We start from the raw sequence: 20,911 nt of genomic DNA, 5'->3' as shown, positions 1-20,911 counted from the left end.
TGTATAAGGAATGAGCTATGGCTAGTCATTCTTATGATCAATTTTTTTGTTGTTGTTAAAGAGAGCATGTGTATTGGGGGTTGTGGGGAAGGTTTGAGGGAGAGGGAGAGGGAAATTCCAAGCAGGCTTCTGAGGATGGACCCTGATGTGGGGCTTGATCTCACGACCGTGAGACCATGGCCTAAGCTCAACTGACTGAGCCACCCAGGCACCCCTTATGATAATTTCATTTAAAGAGTTCCGATCCAATATGAATTCCATGGTGTTGTGTATGATTTGAACTATGACCATAAGCTTTTCCATATTCATCATTTTTATACATCCAGCAAGATATAGGCCATAGGCAAATGCTATTACCCCCTGTTCCTTTACTATTCTTGGAGGTTTTTTCTCCAGTTAGAACTCTCTAATGCAAAGAAGCATGCTAGGAGCCTTCCTTTCCTTAATATGACTTTTGGATTTCAAATATGGCAGTTTTGTGGCTAGAGACAACCTCACATTTATTACATTTGTTTGGTATTGTATTACAGTTTGGGCTGTGGCTAAAAGCCTTTGTACATACATTATAATTGGATTCTCAGTTTTCATATTTGTAGAGTTTCCCTCTAGCATGAACTGTCTGCTTGGAACCATCACCATATCACTAATATTCAGTTGTTTTCCTTCAGAGTGAATTATATCATGCTGTGAAAGTTCTGAGTTGTTTGGTAGTACCTACCAAAGCTGACCAAACATACATATGCTCCAGGACCCAGCAATTTCATTCCTAGTGTATACACAAGAGAAGTGAATGCATGTACACCAAATGATAAGTATGTTCACAGAAGCATTATTTATTATGACCCTAGGCTGTAAACAATGAAAAAGTCCATCAACAGTAGATTGGATAAACTGTAATTTAATCATATGATGGAATTCAATATAGAATAGAAATAAATGAACTTCTGCTGCATGCACTAATGATGGGTTTTACAAACATAATGATGAATGAAACAAGCCATATATAAAAGAATACATGATGTATAATCCAATTTATATAAAGGTTCATAATATGCAAAACCTAATTTCTGTTATAAGTCAGAACTGTGGTAAATTTTGAGGAGGTAACAACTAATTTTTATTTCATATTTGCAATGAGAAATACATACTTCCTTTCTTTTAAACCACTCTTATGAACATTCATACTTCTTTTCTTTTAAAAACACTTCCGCTCACAGTGTGGTCCATGGACCACTGGTCAGTTGCTTATTACTGGGTCACAACATGGTATGTAAGGAAATTGAAAACAAGTGATTTTAAATGTTTGTAGAAACTTGACAAAGGAAGTTTATGCCTGCTGAATCTAATAATAAAAAATTTAGGGTTGTATTTTCAATGACTACTATTTGTCTAGTCATTCTTTGTATGTTATATAGGTTCACAAACAGTAGGTAAATTTGTGGCATAATACCTTAAACTGTTGAATATTATATTTGCAAGCTACATCATATACAGTGTTTACTAGGACTTCAAAAGTTTTTACCAAAAAAGTCATATCCTTTACTGAATTCCCATGGTTTCTACCTTGTGGGTTTTTTGATGTACAATGAGGTTTGACTTACAACTGAAGAACTTCCCACATTCTTTACATTCATATGGTTTCTCTCCTGTGTGAGTCTTCTGGTGGCGAATGAGGTTTGATTTCCTACTAAAGGCTTTCCCACACTGAGGACATCCATTGGATTTCTCTCCTGTATGTATTCTCTGATGAACAGTGAGGATTGCCTTCTGGCGGAAGGACTTCCCACATTCATTACAAATATAGGGTTTTTCCCCAGTATGAATTCTTTGATGGAGAGTGAGGGTTGTCTTTTGGCAGAAGGACTTTCCACATTCACTGCATATATAGGGTTTCTCTCCTGTGTGAGTTCTTTGATGTACAGTGAGGGTTGTCTTCTGGATAAATGCCTTCCCACATTCATTACATTGATACGGTTTCTCTCCTGTGTGAGTTCTCTGATGATCAATGAGGTATGACTTCTTTCTAAAAGCACTTCCACACTGAGTACATTCATAGGCTTTCTCCCCTGTATGTGTTTTGTGATGTCTAGTGAGAGTTGCCTTCTGGCGGAAGGACTTCCCACAATCCATACAAATGTAGGGCTTCCCTTCTATATGTGTTTTCTCATGAAGAGTGAGGGCTGTCTTTTGACGGAAAGCTTTTCCACATTGATTGCAGACATAAGGTTTCTCACCTGTGTGAATTCGTTGATGTTCAATGAGATATGACTTCCTTCTAAAGCTATTTCCACAATAAGGACACTGAAAGGGTTTCTCTTCTGTTTGAGATCTCTGATGCACGATAAAAATAGACTTCCTGCAGAGGAACTTACCGTATTTGCTGTATCCATGGGTTTTCTTCTCAATAAGAGTTTGTGAATGGGCATTGAGATTTGACTTTTCGATTAAGGCTATTCCATCTTTATTGTATTCATAGGGTTTTTCTCCTCTGTGAGCTCTAGTATGTGTAAATAACATTCCTTTCATAAGGAAGGATTTTTCACATTCATTATGATCTAATGATTGCTCAGGAGTTTGAGTCTTCTGATGTTGAATAAGCTCTTGTTTACCACTCAGACTCCTTTCTGTTTGTTTACAGAGATTCACTGTAGTATGAATTTTCTCATTTTTAGTATTGAGGAATGATTTCTTCCATCCATTACTCTCAGCAAACTTCTCTCTTACAGGGCTTATATTTCTACTGACTAATTCCGAAATATTTTTTAAAACCTTTCCATCAGGCTTATATTCACGTAGTATTGTTTTTGACATAATACGGTTCTTGCCTACAGGAAACGTTTTCCCAAAAATATTACTTCTTTCCTTAATTAATCTTTTATGGTTGATGAATATGACTGATCGAGAGTGCCTGTCTTGGTATTCTTTGAACTTCACTAAAGCATCGTCAGCTTTTCCATCTTCTTCTAGAAGAGAATAACAACACTGTAAGTTTTCACATAAATATTTTGGATCGGATGTATATACAAACAACCCATTGTGCAACTGTCTGCCTCACTATCGTGATCTACACAAAGGCCAAAATAAATTACCTCTTGGTAGGGAAAATTCTTATGATACAAACACAAAGCCTGCTACACAGTTAAAATGAGGGAAAAATGGCACAAGAAAAGAACACTTATACCTTGGCATATTGTTAATATAAGCTACCTTGAGCAGGTATAATAAACACAAGGACAAGTAAACAGAAGACAAACAAAGGATGATGAAAGTGGGATTGTTCTTGGAATGGGCAGATTCAGAAATAAGGGAGTGAGCTTATTAAGGGTACTAACCAGTAAGCAAGGAAAATGTTCAGGTAGAAATGAAAGCCTAAATATTATTCCCTCATGCCTAAATATGTGTTATAAAATACTTTCACTTGTTTCTTCCTCACTTGCATGTATCCCATCCATGGCAAATGAACTTTCTCAAGCACTCATTTCCTAGTGTTGAGAGAAACACTGTTTATAGCCTAGGCCCTAACTTTCCACACAACTTAAATTCTCCGGAAAGGGAAGACTTTGAGAAACCTCTTTCCATTAGGAATTGTAAAATAAACCAGAGAACAAAGTATACTTAAAACATGAATATAATCATTGTTGTATTCTGACTGCTGGTACCATCAATTTTTTCTTCCAGAAATGGTCAGTAACTAAATTCTCCTGACCATCAATTCTAACTTTTCCTCCTTTTATTTGCTGAATTACTCTTTCAATTTTCAGGAATGATGGGTTTACATTTTCCTCCCAATGCAGTAACATAACTTAACTCCATTATTCCCTACAGGGGATGTGAAGGCCTAGATTCCGCAACCATGTGCTTACAGCACTAATTGATTCTTTATTTTTCTTTCTTTTTTTAAAACTATATTATTTTTCTTATAATTTTTGGCTATATCTTATTATTGTTACCTTACCACCACCCATGTCTATTAGGGTAATTTTAAATACGGATTGATGAATCCATATGTATTGTAAATAAGACACAAGTGCCATTGACTTGTGTCTTATTTACCATAGCCCTTAACTGGTAACTGCCCGAGTATTCATCAAAAGGTAAATGGTAATACTGTGTCATGTATATATACAATACAATACTACTCACCAATAAAAAAAAATCTGATACACAGTGGAAAGAGATGAATCTCATTTTTCAGAGTGAAAGCTTTATGCAAAAGAGTATATATTATACAATTCCACTTACGTGCAGTTCTAGTACACACTAAAACTAATCTGTATTAGTAACTAGAGTTACATCATCTTTCTAAGACCCACAACCACCTTCAGAGACATTCTACTATTGATTTATCCAAAAGCCTTCATATATTATTTGCATCCTTTAATGTACAATTTATCTGAAATTAGATTATAATTATAGCCTGGACCATCCATTTCAAGAACTCTTTCAACAATCTGCTATTTTAGTATGAATATTATATGTAAAATGCTTATTTGATAATATTGCCTTCCCAACTAAAAGTTAAGCTCTTGGATGTCAATATTTTATTGACTATCTTCTGAGTATATATTAACACCTGTTTATCTGAGATAAAGGAATGTGATCATAGCATGTATATTTAAAAGAACTTATCATTAAATGATTTCTGAATGGATGAGAAAGATGTTTTCCTTGCATAGTATCAAGAGAGGTAACTGGGGCGCTTGGGTGGCTCAGTTGTTAAGCATCTGCCTTCAGCCCAGCTCATGAGCCCTACATCAGGCTCCCTGCTCAGTGGGAAGCCTGTTTCTCCCTCTCCCACTCCTCCTGCTTGTGTTTCCTCTCTCAGTGTCTCTCTCTCTCTGTCAAATAAATAAATAAAATCTTAAAAACAAGAGAGAGGTAACTATTGAATAGTCTCTATTACTACAGTAAGAAAAAGTAAAAGAGAGAACCTTATTTGGGGGAAATGTTAACTGGATGGGGAAAGAAGTTTGATCATAACAGAGGATGCACCTATTCATAATTTTCATATATGAGTAGAATATGAATGCAGCAAAAAAGGAATTGACGTGGCCTGGAGTAGTCCAGGAACATTCATGGAGGAAGCAAAACTTGATCTTTTAACTAAATGATATGTAGTATTGTATAGTGAAGAATATAACCTTGCGCAAATATAACCTGACATTTGCCTTTGGCTTCTGGGAAGTAATCACTAAGCCCTTGGAATAGATATTTGTTTGCCTGGGAGCTTTTGGCCAGCCAGAAAATCACAATGTAATTTAGGGAGGTCTTTGACCCACACCAACAGTGTGATTTAGGGTGGGTGCTTCGGGTCACACAGTATCAGCCTGAACCTCTCAAGGGGCTAGAAGCTGAGATTGGCTACATGTACAGTTAATCATGCCTAGTCATGGAGCCCCAATATAAACTCTGGACAATGGGCTCAGGGGATGCTTCCCTGGCAATGTTCTGTAGGTATTGTCACACCAGCAAGGTAATGCTGTCCATGATTCCATAGAGAGAGGTCTACTAGAAGCTTCATGTTTGGTACCTTCCTGGACTCTGCACTTTGTGTTTAGCTGATTCTTTTTTTTTTTTTTTAAAGATTTTATTTATTTATTTGACAGAGAGAAATCACAAGTAGGCAGAGAGGCAGGCAGAGAGAGAGAGAGAGGAGGAAGCAGGCTCCCTGCTGAGCAGAGAGCCCGATGCGGGACTCGATCCCAGGACCCTGAGATCATGACCTGAGCCGAAGGCAGCGGCTTAACCACTGAGCCACCCAGGCGCCCTGTTTAGCTGATTCTAATCCATATTTTTTCTCCTGTTATAAACCATAACTATTACAGCTTTCAGCAAGTTCCCTGAGTCCTTATAGCATAGTGTTGATATTTGTGCTAGGCTTGGGGACTCCTGAACTTACAGTTGGTATCAGAAGTGAGGGTAGTCTAAGTTGTAGTTATCTAACTTTGCAAGTGTCTACATGAGTATGTAGCAGCTATCACACAGTGAAAGGTCCAGTTGTGATGAATAAAATCAATTGTATGGAATACACCTGGGAGACTAGAACAAAGAGAGATGAATAGAATTCTCAGTCACAGAGAGAAATAAATTTGGAAATGATCAGATGGGAAATTTTTCTGTCAGAAGGAACTTAAATTTTATATAATAAGTGATATCTTTTTGGTATATTGATAGTATAAATGGAATAACTAGGTAAAAACCATGGCAAATCCAAATAGTAATTACAGCAGTTACTGAAATAATATGCTCTCCTTTTGGAAGAGGTCGGTAGCAAATGAGAATATGAGAATAGATGTAAAGATATTTCAGAGTGAAAAAACACAAATTGTGGAGAGATCACTAAGTATAGCAAAGATGAGTGCATCTGGCTGGCTCAGTTGGTTAAAGCCTCTGCCTTTGGCTTGGGTCAGGATCCCAGGGTCCTGGGATCAAGCCCCACATCAGGCTCTCTGCTCAGCAGGGAGCCTACTTCCTCCTCCCTCTCTGCCTGCCTCTCTGCCTACTTGTGATCTTTCTCTGTGTCAAATAAATAAATAAAATCTTTTTTAAAAAAAGTATAGCAAAGATGATGGAAGCAACCTGATACTAGAAGGGGCTGACTATGGGGAAAAAAGGAAATAGAAAGAAATAAGGATAAGATAAAGACAATGACTATTATTTCTGATAAATCAATAATCAAAAGGATGACACAACCGATTGTTGTATTGCTGTAGGCAGATCAAAATATACACTAGAGTTCAAATGGGAGAAGTGGGCTGAAAAAGCATATTTGAAAGCCATTCACATAAAACAAGAAAACCACACTTGAGAATGGATCAGATTATTATAGTTTACAGGACTTTTTCTAAGAGAGAGAGAATGCACAGACGTGGAAGTGGTCAGGGGGATATGCAAGGGGAGAAGGTGAGAGAATCCCAAGCAGACTGCCCTGAGTTCAGAGCCTAATAATACAAGGCTTGACCCCACAACTGGAGACCAAAACCTGAGTGACCAGAGTGGAAACTGAGAGTCGGATGCTTAACTGACTGTACCACCCAGGTCCCCCAACTCATAGGACTTTTATAAAGGCAAGGATTAAAGATGAAGAAAGAGCCTTTAAGGATACCAATGAGAGACCACTGAAATAATTCAACTTATTCAGTAAGTATTTAATTTCCTAGGCAATAAAGAAGGAGGGAGGAAAAGCAATGAAGATGTGAAAAGGCACTTGGGGAAAGAGGATTAAAATGAGTTAGTGTTTTTTACCCAAATCAAGGCGGGTAGGCATCAGGTATCTGAGCACTATGCCATGGAATGCAGAAACTTACTGGAAATAAATATATTGGAAAAAAGTGATACTAAAATTATCTTAGGTCCACAGTGTATGAATTTTGAAATCTGATGGCAGATGTCATGGTGAAAATAGGATGTAAGCCTGACTGCAAGAAACAGTTAAGACATTGCACAGGGAAAGGAAGGAAAGAAAATGAAAACTAAGAGGAAGAAATATTAGACAATGTTTTCTCTGTTTTTTTTTTAAAGATTTTATTTATTTATTTGAGAGAGAGACAGTGAGAGAGAGCATGAGCGAGGAGAAGGTCAGAGAGAGAAGCAGACTCCCCGTGGAGCTGGGAGCCCAATGTGGGACTCGATCCCGGGACTCCAGGATCATGACCTGAGCCGAAGGCAGTCGTCCAACCAACAGAGCCACCCAAGCGTCCCTCTCTGTTTTTTTTTTTTTTTTTAATAGATTTAAGAATACCTAATAAATAGGAAATTAAATGAAAGAAAAAAGAGAAATAACTGAAATGTTAAAGACATGAAAATCAAGAAGAAAGACCTAAACCTAAATCCCAAAATGTGATTCTGGACCTTAGTACATGAGATCCTTATGTGAGAGGCAGGGAAGGGGAGAGGCAGTCCACAAAATCAAACCTTTTGGTTTTGATCAAAAAAACTCTTTTTGTTAATAACAAAACTCCATTTGTCTTTTTAAGCTGGGTGTCTCATTAGTACTTACAGAATTTTATTTTTTGAAGGTTTATGACATAGGCTAATGTCATGAGAAGATTTTCACTACATTTCCTGAGAGGAGGCGACATATCATGCTTTGTAGGGCCACACATAGGAGCAGCAGGCTTGGTCAGGAGGCAGAAAGGAGAGAGTGGAAAGCCTAGCCAAAGCCTTTTTTGGGACTTGCTTGCATGGGAAAGGCAAAGCAGGATAGGGGAAACAGTCTAAGATTGGCATTTTTGAACAGTATTGGAAGCTATGGGTTTTACAGGGGTGGTCTATAATTGTGTAAGGTACTGGCCCCAGGTGATTTAGGGGCCAGAAAATGTTGCCTTGGTGTGTGACAGTTAGGTAAAGGAGGTAGTTGAGGGTATGGACTTGGGATTGGTTGGTTTTTGTATGAAAGGCGGGCTTACCAACAGACTGCCTACTCTCTCTACAGATTAGCTAGCTCTGGGAGGGGCAATCTCTCCCCAGCCAGCAAGGCCCTCCAAAGTTGTCAAAACATCATAAAATATAAAAGATAAAAAATATGATTAATACAGCAGGTAAAATGCTGGCACATCAGCAGAAATGAAAACACTGGCACCAATCTATAATAGTAATCACTACATCTCTATTCCATAAGAAAAAAGGTGTCATGTAAGTCTATTTTTGATAGAGCAGGAAAAAATCATTAATTTTATTAGATCTCCATCCTTGAGTACACATATTTTCAATATTCTGTGTGATGATTAAAGACGAGCATGCATGAAGCACTTCTGTTGCATACCAGAGTATAATATATTTTGTGAAGAGAAGTGCTGGTGTAATAATTTGAGTTGAGAACTGAATACAGGGCCCTCTTCCCCTCCTGCTGCATCCAAAAACAGAATGTTCCTGTGAAACTTTTCATAAGCTGAAATGGCATAAAGTGAAGAAGCAATTACCATTAATTTACACAGAAAATTTTTTGAGCATTCCCAGATCCAAAAAAATAACCTTTCCTCAGCTATTCTGACACATCTTGCTAATCAATGTGCAGAATAAAATGAGACAAAGCACAGATGCTCAAAACTATGGCAGCCTGATGCTGATGAGATGCTGAGTGTAGTTCTGGGGGAGGAGCTTAACTAGGCCTCTACAGCTCTCAGCAAAACAAAGTGCTATTTTTGCTTTTCACTTTGTTTTATTAAAGCAAAGAATCCTCTTCAGATTTTTTTGGTTAGTGAAGACAGGTACTAATGGAGATCTTTACGAAAACCAAAGTGGCATAACATGAACTTTCAAAAAGCAGGGAATATCTGTATCTACTTTTTATGGAAGAGCATTTATTTGAGAGTACAACTGATTATTATTCAGACATGGGTATCTAGTAGACATTTTTATTAAGATTTTATTTATTTATTTGACAGATATAGAGATCACAAGTGGGCAGAGAGGCAGGCGTGGGGGGGGCAGGCTCCCCGCTGAGCAGAGAGCCCGATGCAGGGCTCGATCTCAGGACCCTGAGATCATGACCTGAGCTGAAGGCAGAGGCTTTAACCCACTGAGCCACCCAGGTGCCTCTAGACATTTTTTTTTTAAAGATGTTGTTTATTTGTCAGCAAGCACAAGCTGGGGGAACAGCAGACAGAGGAAGAAGCAGGCTCCCCACTGAGCAAGGAGCCTGATGCAGGACCCTGGTATCATGACCTAAGCTAAAGGCAGACACTTAACTGACTGAGCCGGGCGTCCCTCTAGTAGACATTTTCTTGAACAATGTGAGCATGTTAATTCAAGGAAAACATATGCTAATATTTGTGACCAATGATAAAACCCACGCTTTCAAATAAAGGTCATTTTGTTGGAAAGCTTTTATTTGCTACTGTGAGCTTGTCAGCTTCCCAATTCTTAGACTTTTTTGATGATATTAACAAATGTGGCCTGTGGTATTTTTTAAAATTAATATTGTATATAGAAATACGTTAAAATTTGGAAGATCTTAGATGTCACTGAACTGTTACTTTCCAAATGATTAATACATAATATTACCGAAAATGCATGGGTAAAATACCCATTTAAGTAGACCACTGGATTTTATTTAACAGTGTACAAAAGTTCATTGTTATGATTTCAGGTTCTATATTGCAACTAGCTGTTCAGGAACTACCAATTGTTACATTTGGGTGTGGTTTTTTTTTTTTTTAATATTTTATTTATTTGTTTGACAGACAGAGATCACAGGTAGGCAGAGAGGCAAGCAGAGAGAGAGGAAGGGAAGCAGGCCCCCTGCTGAGCAGAGAGCCAAATGCGGGGCTCGATCCCAGGACCCCAGGACCATGACCTGAGCCGAAGGCAGAGGCTTTAACCCACTGAGCCACCCAGGCGCCCCTTGGGTGTAGTATTAATGAAGAATATCTATGACAATCTAAATAGGCTCTTAAATATGTCTCATTCAGGGATGCCTGGGTGGCTCAATTGGTTAAGCATCTCCCTTTGGCTCAGGTCATGATCCCAGGGTTCTGGAATTGAGTCCCGAATTCCATCGGGCTCCTTGCTCAGCAGGGAGCCTGCTTCTCCTTCTGCCTGCCACTCCCACTGCTTGTGTTCACTCTCTATTTTTCTCTTTCATCTCTGAAAAATAAATAAAATATTTAAAAATATATATTTATATTTCAACTCAAACAATTTTTTGCAACAATTGAATACAGAATCATATGTGAAAGTCAGCTACTTATTAAATAAATTTCAATTATGTAACAATTCCACTTTTGTCACTATTTTTTTTTCTTTTGGGAGATAGTTATTTTTTGTAAAAAATGATTTTAAGTCAACATGTAATAAGTATATTGTTTTAAAATGATAAAAAAAATTTGTTTTAACTTCTTACACATTTCTGGTAAAAGCTGAAAATGGTACAGTAACTTTTAAAAGCTGACAGTTTCTAAAAAAGAGAAATATACACCTTCATAATGAATGAGTGATACCACCTGCTAGGTGTTTACTGAGAAGAAATAAAAACTTGTTCAGAAAAAGATGTTTACAAGAATGTTCACAATAGCTTTATTCATAATGGCCCCAAACTGAAACATTTCAAGTGTCTATGAACTGGAGATGTGTAAACAAACTGGTATATTCATACAACTGAATACTATTCTATAATTAAAAGAAACTACTTAAACTACTGCAAAAACATGTATATATGTCTCACACATTAAGCTGAATTAAAGAAAATAGATATGAAAAAGGTATGGATAGACAAAACTAACCTATGCTGGTAGAAATCACAAGTGTGATTGTCCTAGTGGAAGGGACTGACTTGGAAGAGGCCTGAAGGAACTTAATGGGTTAATGGAAATGTTCTTTATATTGGGTATGACATACATGGGTTTATGCTTCTGTCAGAACTCAAAAGACTTCACACTTAAGATCTCCACATACAGGGGCGCCTGGGTGGCTCAGTGGGTTAAAGCCTGTGCCTTCGGCTCAGGTCATGATCCCAGAGTCCTGGGATCCAGCCCCACATCAGGAGCTCTGCTCAGCGCTGAGCCTGCTTCCCTTCCTCTCTCTCCGCCTGCCTCTCTGTCTACTTGTGATCTCCATCTGTCAAATAATAAAATCTTAAAAAAAAAAATTAAATAACCCAAAATTGGGGTGCCTGGGTGGCTCAGTGGGTTAAAGCCTCTGCCTTCAGCTCGGGTCATGGTCCCAGGGTCCTGGGATCAAGCCCCTCAACGAGCTTTCTCCTCAGTGGGGAGCCTGCTTCCTCCTCTCTGCCTGCTGCTCTGCCTACTTGTGATCTCTGTCTGTCAAATAAATAAATAAAAACCTAATGAATGAATAAATAAATAAATATTTAAAACCCCAAAATAATGGGCACCTGGGTGGCTCAGTGGGTTAAGCCTCTGCCTTTGGCTCAGATCATGATCCTGAGATCGAGTCCCGCATCGGGCTCTCTACTTGGCAGGGAGCCTGCTTTCTCCTCTCTCTCTCTGCCTGCCTCTCTGCCTACTTGTGATTTCTCTCTGTCAAATAAATAAATAAATAAATAAATAAATAAAATCTTAAAAAAATAAAAATAAAAAAAATTTAAAAACCCCAAATATAAAATAACAGGTGTTAGTGAGGATGTGGAGAAACCGAAACCCTTAGAAATGTAAAATGTTGTAGCCATTGTGGAAAACAGTATGGTAGTTCCTCAAAACAGTAAACATAGAATTACATACGTTCTAGCATGTATATACATTCTGGGTATATACCAAAAAAGCTGAAAGCAAAGACTCAAGTAGATATTTGTATGCTCATGTTCATAGCAGCATTATTCATAGTAGGCAAAAGGTAGAAGAAACTCAAGTGTCCACTGCATGAGCAACATATGATATATACATGCAGTTGGAATATTTCTCAGCCTTAAAAAGGAAGTTAATTCTGATATACTACAATACGGGTAGACCTTGAAGACATTATGTTAAATGAAAAAAACTAATCACAAAAAAAGGTAAATACCCCATGACTCCACATTTATGAAGTACCTAGACAGATAAATTCATAGAAACAGAAAGTAGAATGGTAGTTGCCAGAGGCTAGGGGGAGAAGGTAATGGGGAGTTATTTATTTTTTTTTAAGATTTTATTTATTTATTTGACAGAGAGAAATCACAAGTAGATGGAGAGGCAGAGAGAGAGAGAGGGGGAAGCAGGCTCCCTGCTGAGCAGAGCGCCCGATGCGGAACTCGATCCCAGGACCCTGAGATCATGACCTGAGCCGAAGGCAGCGGCTTAACCCACTGAGCCACCCAGGCGCCCCAATGGGGAGTTATTTTTGAATGAGTACAGTTTTAGTCCTACAACATTTAAAGAGTTCTGGAGATGGATGATGGTGATAGTTGCACAATGTAAATGTGCCTAATGCCACTGAACTATATGCTTAAAAATGCTTAAGATATTAAGTTTTATGTTATGTTTATTTTACCACAATTAAAAAAATAGATCCCGCAAAATATTTGAATGTGTCAACTACCTGAGTCCACTGGATTTGCTCTATACAGACTCACCAAGGTCGCTCTGACTTGGAAAAATTCTCTCCACTGTCCACAGTTCTTCTCCTTGTTCTAACTTGCGGATCATCTCGGGCTTAGTCATGTGAAACCCTGGTAGTAAAAAATGAGACTTGGTATAAGCTGCTTGGGCTTCAAAACTACTGAAGGAAGAGAAAGATAGAGCTCTAAGGTGACAGACAAGGTACGCATTAACATCTTACCAAGTTAATACCTTGCACTAGGCAAGTGAGGACCTAATCACACTGTCTGCTAACAAAAAGGGAGTCATCACCTCTGATCTCTGAAATCCAAAGTTCCATATGCTTTAGAAATTCTTGAAAGGAGATGAATGATGTTGAAAGATTCAAGGAATTTTCCTTACCAACAGAGATGAGATGGCAGTAGTTTTCCAACATGACATCCCTGTAGAGGGCCTTTTGTGCGGGATCCAGTTGCTGCCATTCCTCCTGGGTGAAGTCCACAGTCACATCCTTGAATGACACTGATCCCTGTAAGGGCATACTCTAGTTCATCCTAAAGTGATTGGAACTAGTGAGAACTAGATATTGGAGACCATGTTCAGTGGTCAGACTAGTTTTCTTATTTTGTGTTTTCTACTGTAGAAATTTCTCTCTGATAATATTTACTTATTATCTCATGCTAAAAATATATAAGATCATACTATTTGCCTTAAATGTGACTGGTTGCCTGGTGGACCAAAATGAATAAAACCCTGGCCTTGCTCATGAAAAGTTACTGGTTACGTGAGAGGCATACATATAAATACATACACTCAACAGGTATTACAGATGAATGACAGAAATATGTACAAGGGAAATGCTATGAAGTGAAGAAAAATTTCATTTTGTATTCCAAGGCTTCACTGAGGACATCAAAATTTTGTCCTCACAATGAATTTGTTTTGTACAGTGTATCTGCTTTTAAAATTCATGGGGAGAAGAAAATTAGTAAATTGAGGAAATAGCAAAAGGCACAGTATGTTAGGAAAGAGTCTTTGTGCTCTAAGAAGAAACATAGATCAAGGTGGGCAATGGGCACGTTTATGGAATAATACTAGAATTTTCCTACAGAGCAGTGGTCTTAAAAATGTACTGAGAACACTCTCAACATATTTATATTTATTTATAAGGCATCAATCAGCATTAAAGGCAATCCACAGAGTTGATGATCTGCTCCTGAATATGATCTGTTAGTATTTTCCTCCCTTTCAATATATTGTCTTGTACATTCCATTCTAATGCATACCCCACTTTGCTTGTTCTGCTGCTTTGTGGAGTATAAAGAAAGGCTAAATAGCACCTATGTTATCTGATAAAATTTGTACTTCAAAGGCAATACTCTTGAAGAATGGAGAAGGCTTGAGGTGTGTTAAGTGGGAAAGAAAATTAAGTAACCATTGTTGGAGATGTTTCCTAGATTAAGGTGGTATTAGTGGTCTAGAGAGGAGAAAACTGGTTAGTGGATAATGGGTTGCAAAAGAATTGGTCATAAATTGGTTGTAGATTGACAAAAAAGAAGCATAGCTCTTGGGTTACCTGTATAGGCAAGTGGGGAGGTGCTGAGACTAGAAAATGGAAATGGAAAACAGAAGAAAGAATAAGCTGGACCAAGGAGGTAATGAAGTAAACCTTGGAAATGTACTTCAAGTGTCTATGGGACACTCAGGTGGTCCTAACTTTTGGGGATTGGATATATGATTCTGACACTCTGAATGGAAGTCTAGGATGGAGAGAGGTATTTGAGAGTCACTAGAATTAGATCAGTATAACCTTTAGAGTGGATCTGTGCATAGAGAAAAAGAGACAGTGAAGAGAAGAGAACAAATTGGCATCTGGGGAAAATCAGTATTTTTTAAAAATATTTTATTTATTTATTTGACAGACAGAGATCACAAGTCTATTGTGAAGAGAAGCAGGCAGAGAGAGGGAAGGAAGCAAGCTCCCCACCAAGCAGAGAGCCTGATGCGGGACTCGATCCCAGGACCCTGGGATCATGACCTGAGCTGAAGGCAGAGGCTTTAACCCACTGAGCCACCCAGGGTGGCTGATGGGTAGATGAAGAGGAATTTTCTGACAGACATGAAAATAGGGGAAAGTGCCACCTTTGATTCAAAGTAGAATGTTTCAAGAATGGACTAGCATATGCATTTCATTCTGCTGCACCCACATATAAAAAATAAGAAGAAACTAAAAAGATAAGAAAAAAAAATCTGTAACAGCATTGAAATACTGGAAAGGTTTTCACTGGCTGGCCACCGTTTGTATGAATTGGATAAAATGGACAGGAGGACCACAGAAGTAGAATGCAAAATCATGGTTTTCTGTACAAGCATGCAAACAAATCTCTATCTTGGAAACCTCACACAACAAGACAGCTTACCACAAGCAAATAATGTGATTTACCAACTCTACCTCCCATTGTATCATTGCAAAACCTAGGTTATTGGAGATGATCAAAGCTTTTCCATGTCTGTTCCTTGACTCCTCACAACTTAGATCTCAAATCAGTGTCTAGACAAGATAGGTTCATTAAAGATGGATAGATTCAGTAAAGTAATATATTCCCTTTTAAATCAAAATAATACATTGCTGTTCTAGCAGTACTTTTGTGAGAAGACTAAGGAAGGAGATGATGAGTAATATACCAACTCAATATGTAAACATTAGCTACACCTAGGAGGTACATGTGCAAAGGCTTATGTTTATCTGATTGGAATAAGAAAAACTGGGAAGAGGTCTGCAACTAGGTGGGGAAGGTAAGGAACACAGGATGCAAAATTTAGGGATGTAAAACCCTAAACGCACTCCTCACATTTTATGCTTAGGCCACTTGCTTGCCCTACTGATGACCAGCTTCATGGAAGCAATGGCCAACATCCTGGAAATTTAAGTTAGGGAAGCAAATGTTTATATCACCTGAAAACAACTTATTTCAGAAAGAGAGGAAACATCATCTCACCTGAGGCATGGCTTTGAGATTTGCAAGAGATGAACCTTCTCTTTTGAGCCTTTCTTTTGGAAAAGGGAAGAATCCTGAGAAGGCAGGGATGAGAGGATACAAAGAGCATGTGAAATCATATTTGACTTAGATCTCCCAGAATAATTCCGTTAAATCTGCATCGATTTTCACTGTTGCAGCACTTGCCCACTCTGTGTACCCACACGTATCCAGGGTGGTGATTATTTGAGAAAAAGGGCAAATCCTGTTCCCTCGCCACCAGAAACCTAGTCTCTTCATGAATTAGAATGAATCTGGGCAATCTGTTGTTGGTGGAGAGAGAGAGGGAACATTGTGCTTTTCCCTCTGCAGCTCTACCTTCCATCTCCATGGAAGACAGGTTTGTCATATGTTTCCAAATAGTTCTTCATGGACTTTCTACCAATTTACACTGTTAGTATCAGCACAGGAGAATACCTCCCCATACCCTGATGAATGCGGTTAATAATAAATTTTTAATCTCTGCCTAATAGATGTATATTGTAGTTCTAGCTTACACATTTCTTACTATGAGAGAATAAGCTCCTTTTATTTCTTTTCTATTTCTATGATGGCATCTTCTTTTTTTTTTAAGATTTTATTTATTTATTCGACAGAGAGAGATTACAAGTAGGCAGAGAGGCAGGCAGAGAGAGAGGAGGAAGCAGGCTCCCTGCTGAGCAGAGCCCGATGCGGGACTCAATCCCAGGACCCTGGGATCATGACGTGAGCCGAAGGCAGCGGCTTAACCCACTGAGCCACCCAGGCGCCCCTATGATGGCATCTTCTTATAGTATGTCTATTTTTCTCATGTTTTAATTTCCTAATTGATATTATCTTTTTTATTTAGTAAACTAACCCTTTATTTTAAATTAGAAATAATTCTTAGTTGCTTCTATGACTATTAAAGTGTTTTTACCTTGTGAAGCTTTCTTTTTATTATTATTATTTTTAAAGATTTTATTTATTTGACAGAGAGATCACAAGTAGGCAGAGAGGCAGGCAGAGAGAGAGGGGGAAGCAGGCTCCCCGCTGAGCAGAGAGCCAGATATGGGGCTCGATCCCAGTACCCTGGGATCCTGACCCAAGTCAAAGGCAGAGGCTTAACCCACTGAGCCACCCAGGCGCCCCCCCCTTGTCCCTTGTGAAGCTTTCTTTGTATGTTTTCTTGTTTAGCAATACTACAAATATATAAGTAATCCATATTTTTTCAATTAATGTGAAATGGCATCCCTATCATATATTACATATCCCTATATACTTGAGAATATCTGAACTTTAAATTCCTCCACTTAATCTTTATTGATTCACCTGTATCATAGTGATAAGCATAATTATTGAAAATTAACTTACTAATTTACTAATAGCTAATTTAACTATTGAACAACACTTTTTAATAGTACAGGTATGGAACTAGAGAAGAAATTGATCTTTCCTCTCTGTAATGTAGGTTTCCTGGGGAGAGGATGATACCATGCTAAATGAAATCTAAAGTACTGACTGCTACAGTGAATGTTTTAATTAGCAAACTATTTTAACTATTAAAATGAGACTGGCCTTGTGATTAAAAGTATACCAAGTATACCCTGCCATCGATTTCATCCAGAAGCAGGAAACCTCACGCATACATCAGTGTTGAAAGTACTAGTTATGGACAAAAGTTGTTTTTTACTGCTTCCTATTCATGGAGCACTGTTAATTTCAACACATTGGTTTTAGTTTACATAGTGTTTCCCTGTATTGAATCTTACCATCTGGGAAATGAAATCTTACCTCTTCCTTTCCAATACTCATACCTCTATTTGCTAAATTGCTATTGAGGTACAATTTTGGAGGCAGGCTTAATGACCACTCTTCAGATAATCACATCTTAAAAACCCAACTAGACAGTGGTCATGCAGTTTTTCAATCACAAAACCATCACAAATAATAACAGTAGGTTACAAACTCATGCACAGTTACAGTCAACCAAACTTACTTCAGAAAACCCCCATCTCACAGTACCCATATGTCATTTACAACCTCAGACAGCACACTGCATATAATTCCAGGCAAAGTCACAAAATCACTTTCGTTTCTTCATAGTCCCCTATAGGATCAAGCAGGACTCACACCTACTCTAAAATTAGACACATAAGGAGGAAATCCGAGGCAGCTACACAACTCCGTCCACTTTTTACACACATTCGGTCCCAACATCTCACAGATAGCAGGCACCCAAAACGCAGCAGGTTGGGCACAAGAGGCCGCCTCAATTCGGGACACAAACGCAGCGCCTGCTGTTTGAGGCCCCGCTCCCAACGATCGAGCTTCCTCCGCGTCAAAACAGACAAACCCCTCCCCTCGCGGAGCTCGCGCTTCAGGTCAGACCTGATTGTCACCCTCAGGGTCACGCCCACGGGCCACGCCCGAGGCCCCGTTCGCACGGATCCGAGTGACTGGTTACCGTGGGCTCGGTTCCGGTTCCCTCCTCAGAATTACCAAGCCGGGCTTGAACTCCCTGTTTCCTCCCTGGCCTTTCCTCCGGGACCGGATAGCTATCCTGGCCTCTCGGTCCGAACACCGGGTTCCCGCCTCCTCAGGAGCCCCTAGGACCTACCAACCTCACCCCCGGCCAAGGATCAGTCGTCTGCGCCTGCGCACTCCCGCGTGGGCCGGAGCTCCCAGGAGTCCGCGGGGCGGCGCGTTAGTAGCCTAACTGTGCAAGCTACCGGCTCTCGGGGCTGTTTGTGTCAACGTCCGCGCTTTTCCAGAGTGGACTACGTTTCTCACAGGTTAGTGAGTTAGTGAACTTCATCCTCTGTTCATTTTCCTCTAGGTTTACGGTCACAGTTTTCCGTGTGGTGAGTTGAAGTGACCCCGGTCCGGGTGCGGGAGGAGCTCCCCGCGGGAGGTCCGGAGTTTCCCAGGTTCGTGCGTTACGAGCAGGTGGAGCAGGAGCGTCAGGCCAGTGTGGAGAAGGTGATTGTGCGTTTGTGTGTGCGTGATTGTGTGACTGAATCGGCGTGGGATGTGATCATGAATGTGTGTGTGCGCGCGCGCGCGCGTGGTGGGGAGGCTCTGAGTGGGCCAGATTAAGGCTCCTGGGACTGTGTGGGGGCGGAGCCTTTTTTTATGACCATGTTCAGTTGTGACTGTGAGATGGGTTGTACTTTAAGTGATTCCATGACAGCGCTATTGTGACCAACCGAAGGCTAATCAGAATTGGCCTAGTGTAGCTTTTTTATTTTTTAGATAAGGCAGAGCTTCATTTTTGCATTTTTGGTGCTGAGGAATCTGTGGACAAGATCCCCGTGTGACTCAGTCTGTGCCTGTGAAAGACCTCGAGGCTCTAGTTAACCACAAGGGACCCCCCTGTTCTGAAGGATGGCCTTTGTTGCCTTCATCAGTGCACGCTGTATGTATTATCCAGCCTACTGCTTGAAGGAATAAGAGTACAGTGAGTGTAGCCTATTCTTGACTCAATTTTAAGTTCCACTTGGAATTTTTTGTATTGGGTTTTCTTTCACTGCCTCTATCATTTCATCTTATACCCACACTGCACAGAAATGCTAGTTGCACAAAAATGGCTGTCAAAGGGAAGTTGAACATTTGAGACCTAGAATGAAGGTTACTACTAAAAAAGCACAGCCCTATGTTTATTGTGGCAATTTTAGAGTTGGAATTGCCCCCAAGGCAAGGTCCTGGGAATACATGATACTGAGGCACCAAGAATAGGATTACTGGGGCGCCTGGGTGGCTCAGTGGTTTGGGCTGCTGCCTTCGGCTCGGGTCATGATCTCAGGGTCCTGGGATCGAGCCCCGCGTCGGGCTCCCTGCTCCACAGGAAGCCTGCTTCCCTCTCTCTCTCTCTCTCTCTGCCTGCCTCTCTGCCTACTTGATCTCTGTCTGTCAAATAAATAAATAAAATCTTTAAAAAAAAAAAAAAAAAAAAGAATAGGATTACTTCCTGTGAATCTGCCCCTTAGCTCTGTGGGGTCAGGCTGCGTATTGCAGATCCATGGCATTTTTATAGCTCCGTTGACAGAAAACTGCTGTGAACATAGAAACAGATTGCAGTCCCAGGTTTCAATGAATGTGAATTTTCCTTATGGTACAGGGAACAGTTAACAGTATTCCAGTCTTTCTCATACCTCCATTAGTGTGTGCTTAGTACATATCACGGGGGCTTGTTAGTGATGAGGAAGTATGTTCTTGTTTAGTCTGTCTGGGCTCCAGGAAAGGCCTGCTGTGTTGTGCTTCCCTTTTCTTTCCCCTTTTTGCTGTATTCCAAAGAAGAGCAATGAGAGGAGAACATTGTTATAGTCACACATCTCAAAGCCAAGCTAGAAGTCATCTTGAGCTTTCTCTTTGTTTTGTGAAATTTCATTTTTGTTTTTCAGGATACAGAATAACTTCATCTTAAATGTCTGCCAAATAGTGACTTATACATTTACCTGGTCTCTAGGTCTTCTCTTCCCAGTTAATGATGGTACCACGAGGATGGATCTCCTTTCCCAGTTCCTCATCAAATGCTGTTTCTACAGTTAATTTTCATATAGACACTTGCCAACACTTCCCCTTGTATGCTTTTTGTTGTGTTCTCATCATGCAGCCATAGTCCTTTTTTATTTTACACAGTGATTTGTTAAGGAAGAAACCAATATTCAGGTAGAATTATACCTTTGATACTTTAGATATTCTCCAGACACATGAGTGGAAAAATGGCAAGGTGGATACTTTGATTGATTTCAGTGTACTATATAATCGTCTCTGAGTCTTTTTTTTTTTTTTTAAGATTTTATTTATTTATCAGAGAGAGGGGGGGGGAGAGAGAGCGAGCACAGGCAGACAGAACGGCAGGCAGAGGCAGAGGGAGAAGCAGGCTCCCTGCCGAGCAAGGAGCCGGATGTGGGACTCGATCCCAGGATGCTGGGATCATGA

At 39.6% G+C, this 20,911-nt stretch overlaps 2 protein-coding genes across 20 annotated transcripts in view; one reads left to right on the top strand and one right to left on the bottom strand.

The window, feature by feature from the left end:
* Window positions 1-815: 815 nt before the first annotated feature.
* ZNF382 (zinc finger protein 382) lies at window positions 816-18,676 on the bottom strand. 16 transcript variants are annotated; one of them, XM_004765012.3, is made up of 5 exons: window positions 18,592-18,676; window positions 15,971-16,044; window positions 13,374-13,525; window positions 13,007-13,102; window positions 816-2,963 (listed from the first exon to the last, which is right to left on the bottom strand). In XM_004765012.3, exons 3-5 carry the CDS (start codon window positions 13,510-13,512, stop codon window positions 1,540-1,542), a joined length of 1,659 nt encoding a protein of 552 aa, XP_004765069.1. In that variant the 5' UTR covers window positions 13,513-13,525; window positions 15,971-16,044; window positions 18,592-18,676; the 3' UTR covers window positions 816-1,539. The 16 variants fall into 16 exon arrangements, with proteins under 16 accessions (XP_004765069.1, XP_012918213.1, XP_012918216.1 ...); XM_013062759.2 differs by having other exon boundaries at window positions 13,374-13,500; XM_013062762.2 differs by having other exon boundaries at window positions 13,374-13,458.
* The window catches only part of ZNF529 (zinc finger protein 529), a 76,885-nt gene continuing 74,613 nt past the window's right edge, over window positions 18,640-20,911 (top strand). The window contains exons 1-2 of one of the 4 annotated variants that reach the window (XM_045076549.1): window positions 18,671-18,762; window positions 19,223-19,385. The gene's annotated coding sequence lies outside the window, so the exon portion shown is untranslated. Of the gene's footprint in view, window positions 18,763-19,038; window positions 19,386-20,911 lie in introns of those variants that run through there. The other 3 variants (XM_013062803.2, XM_013062808.2, XM_013062804.2) reach the window with 3 other exon arrangements.

The sequence above is a fragment of the Mustela putorius genome, unplaced genomic scaffold (assembly GCF_011764305.1).
Source record: "Mustela putorius furo isolate JIRA1106 unplaced genomic scaffold, ASM1176430v1.1 tig00000174_pilon_pilon_pilon, whole genome shotgun sequence".
Classification (NCBI taxonomy): Eukaryota; Metazoa; Chordata; class Mammalia; order Carnivora; family Mustelidae; genus Mustela; species Mustela putorius.
The sequence above is the reverse complement of the archived record's forward strand: the minus strand, read 5'-3'. Positions and strand labels throughout refer to the sequence as shown.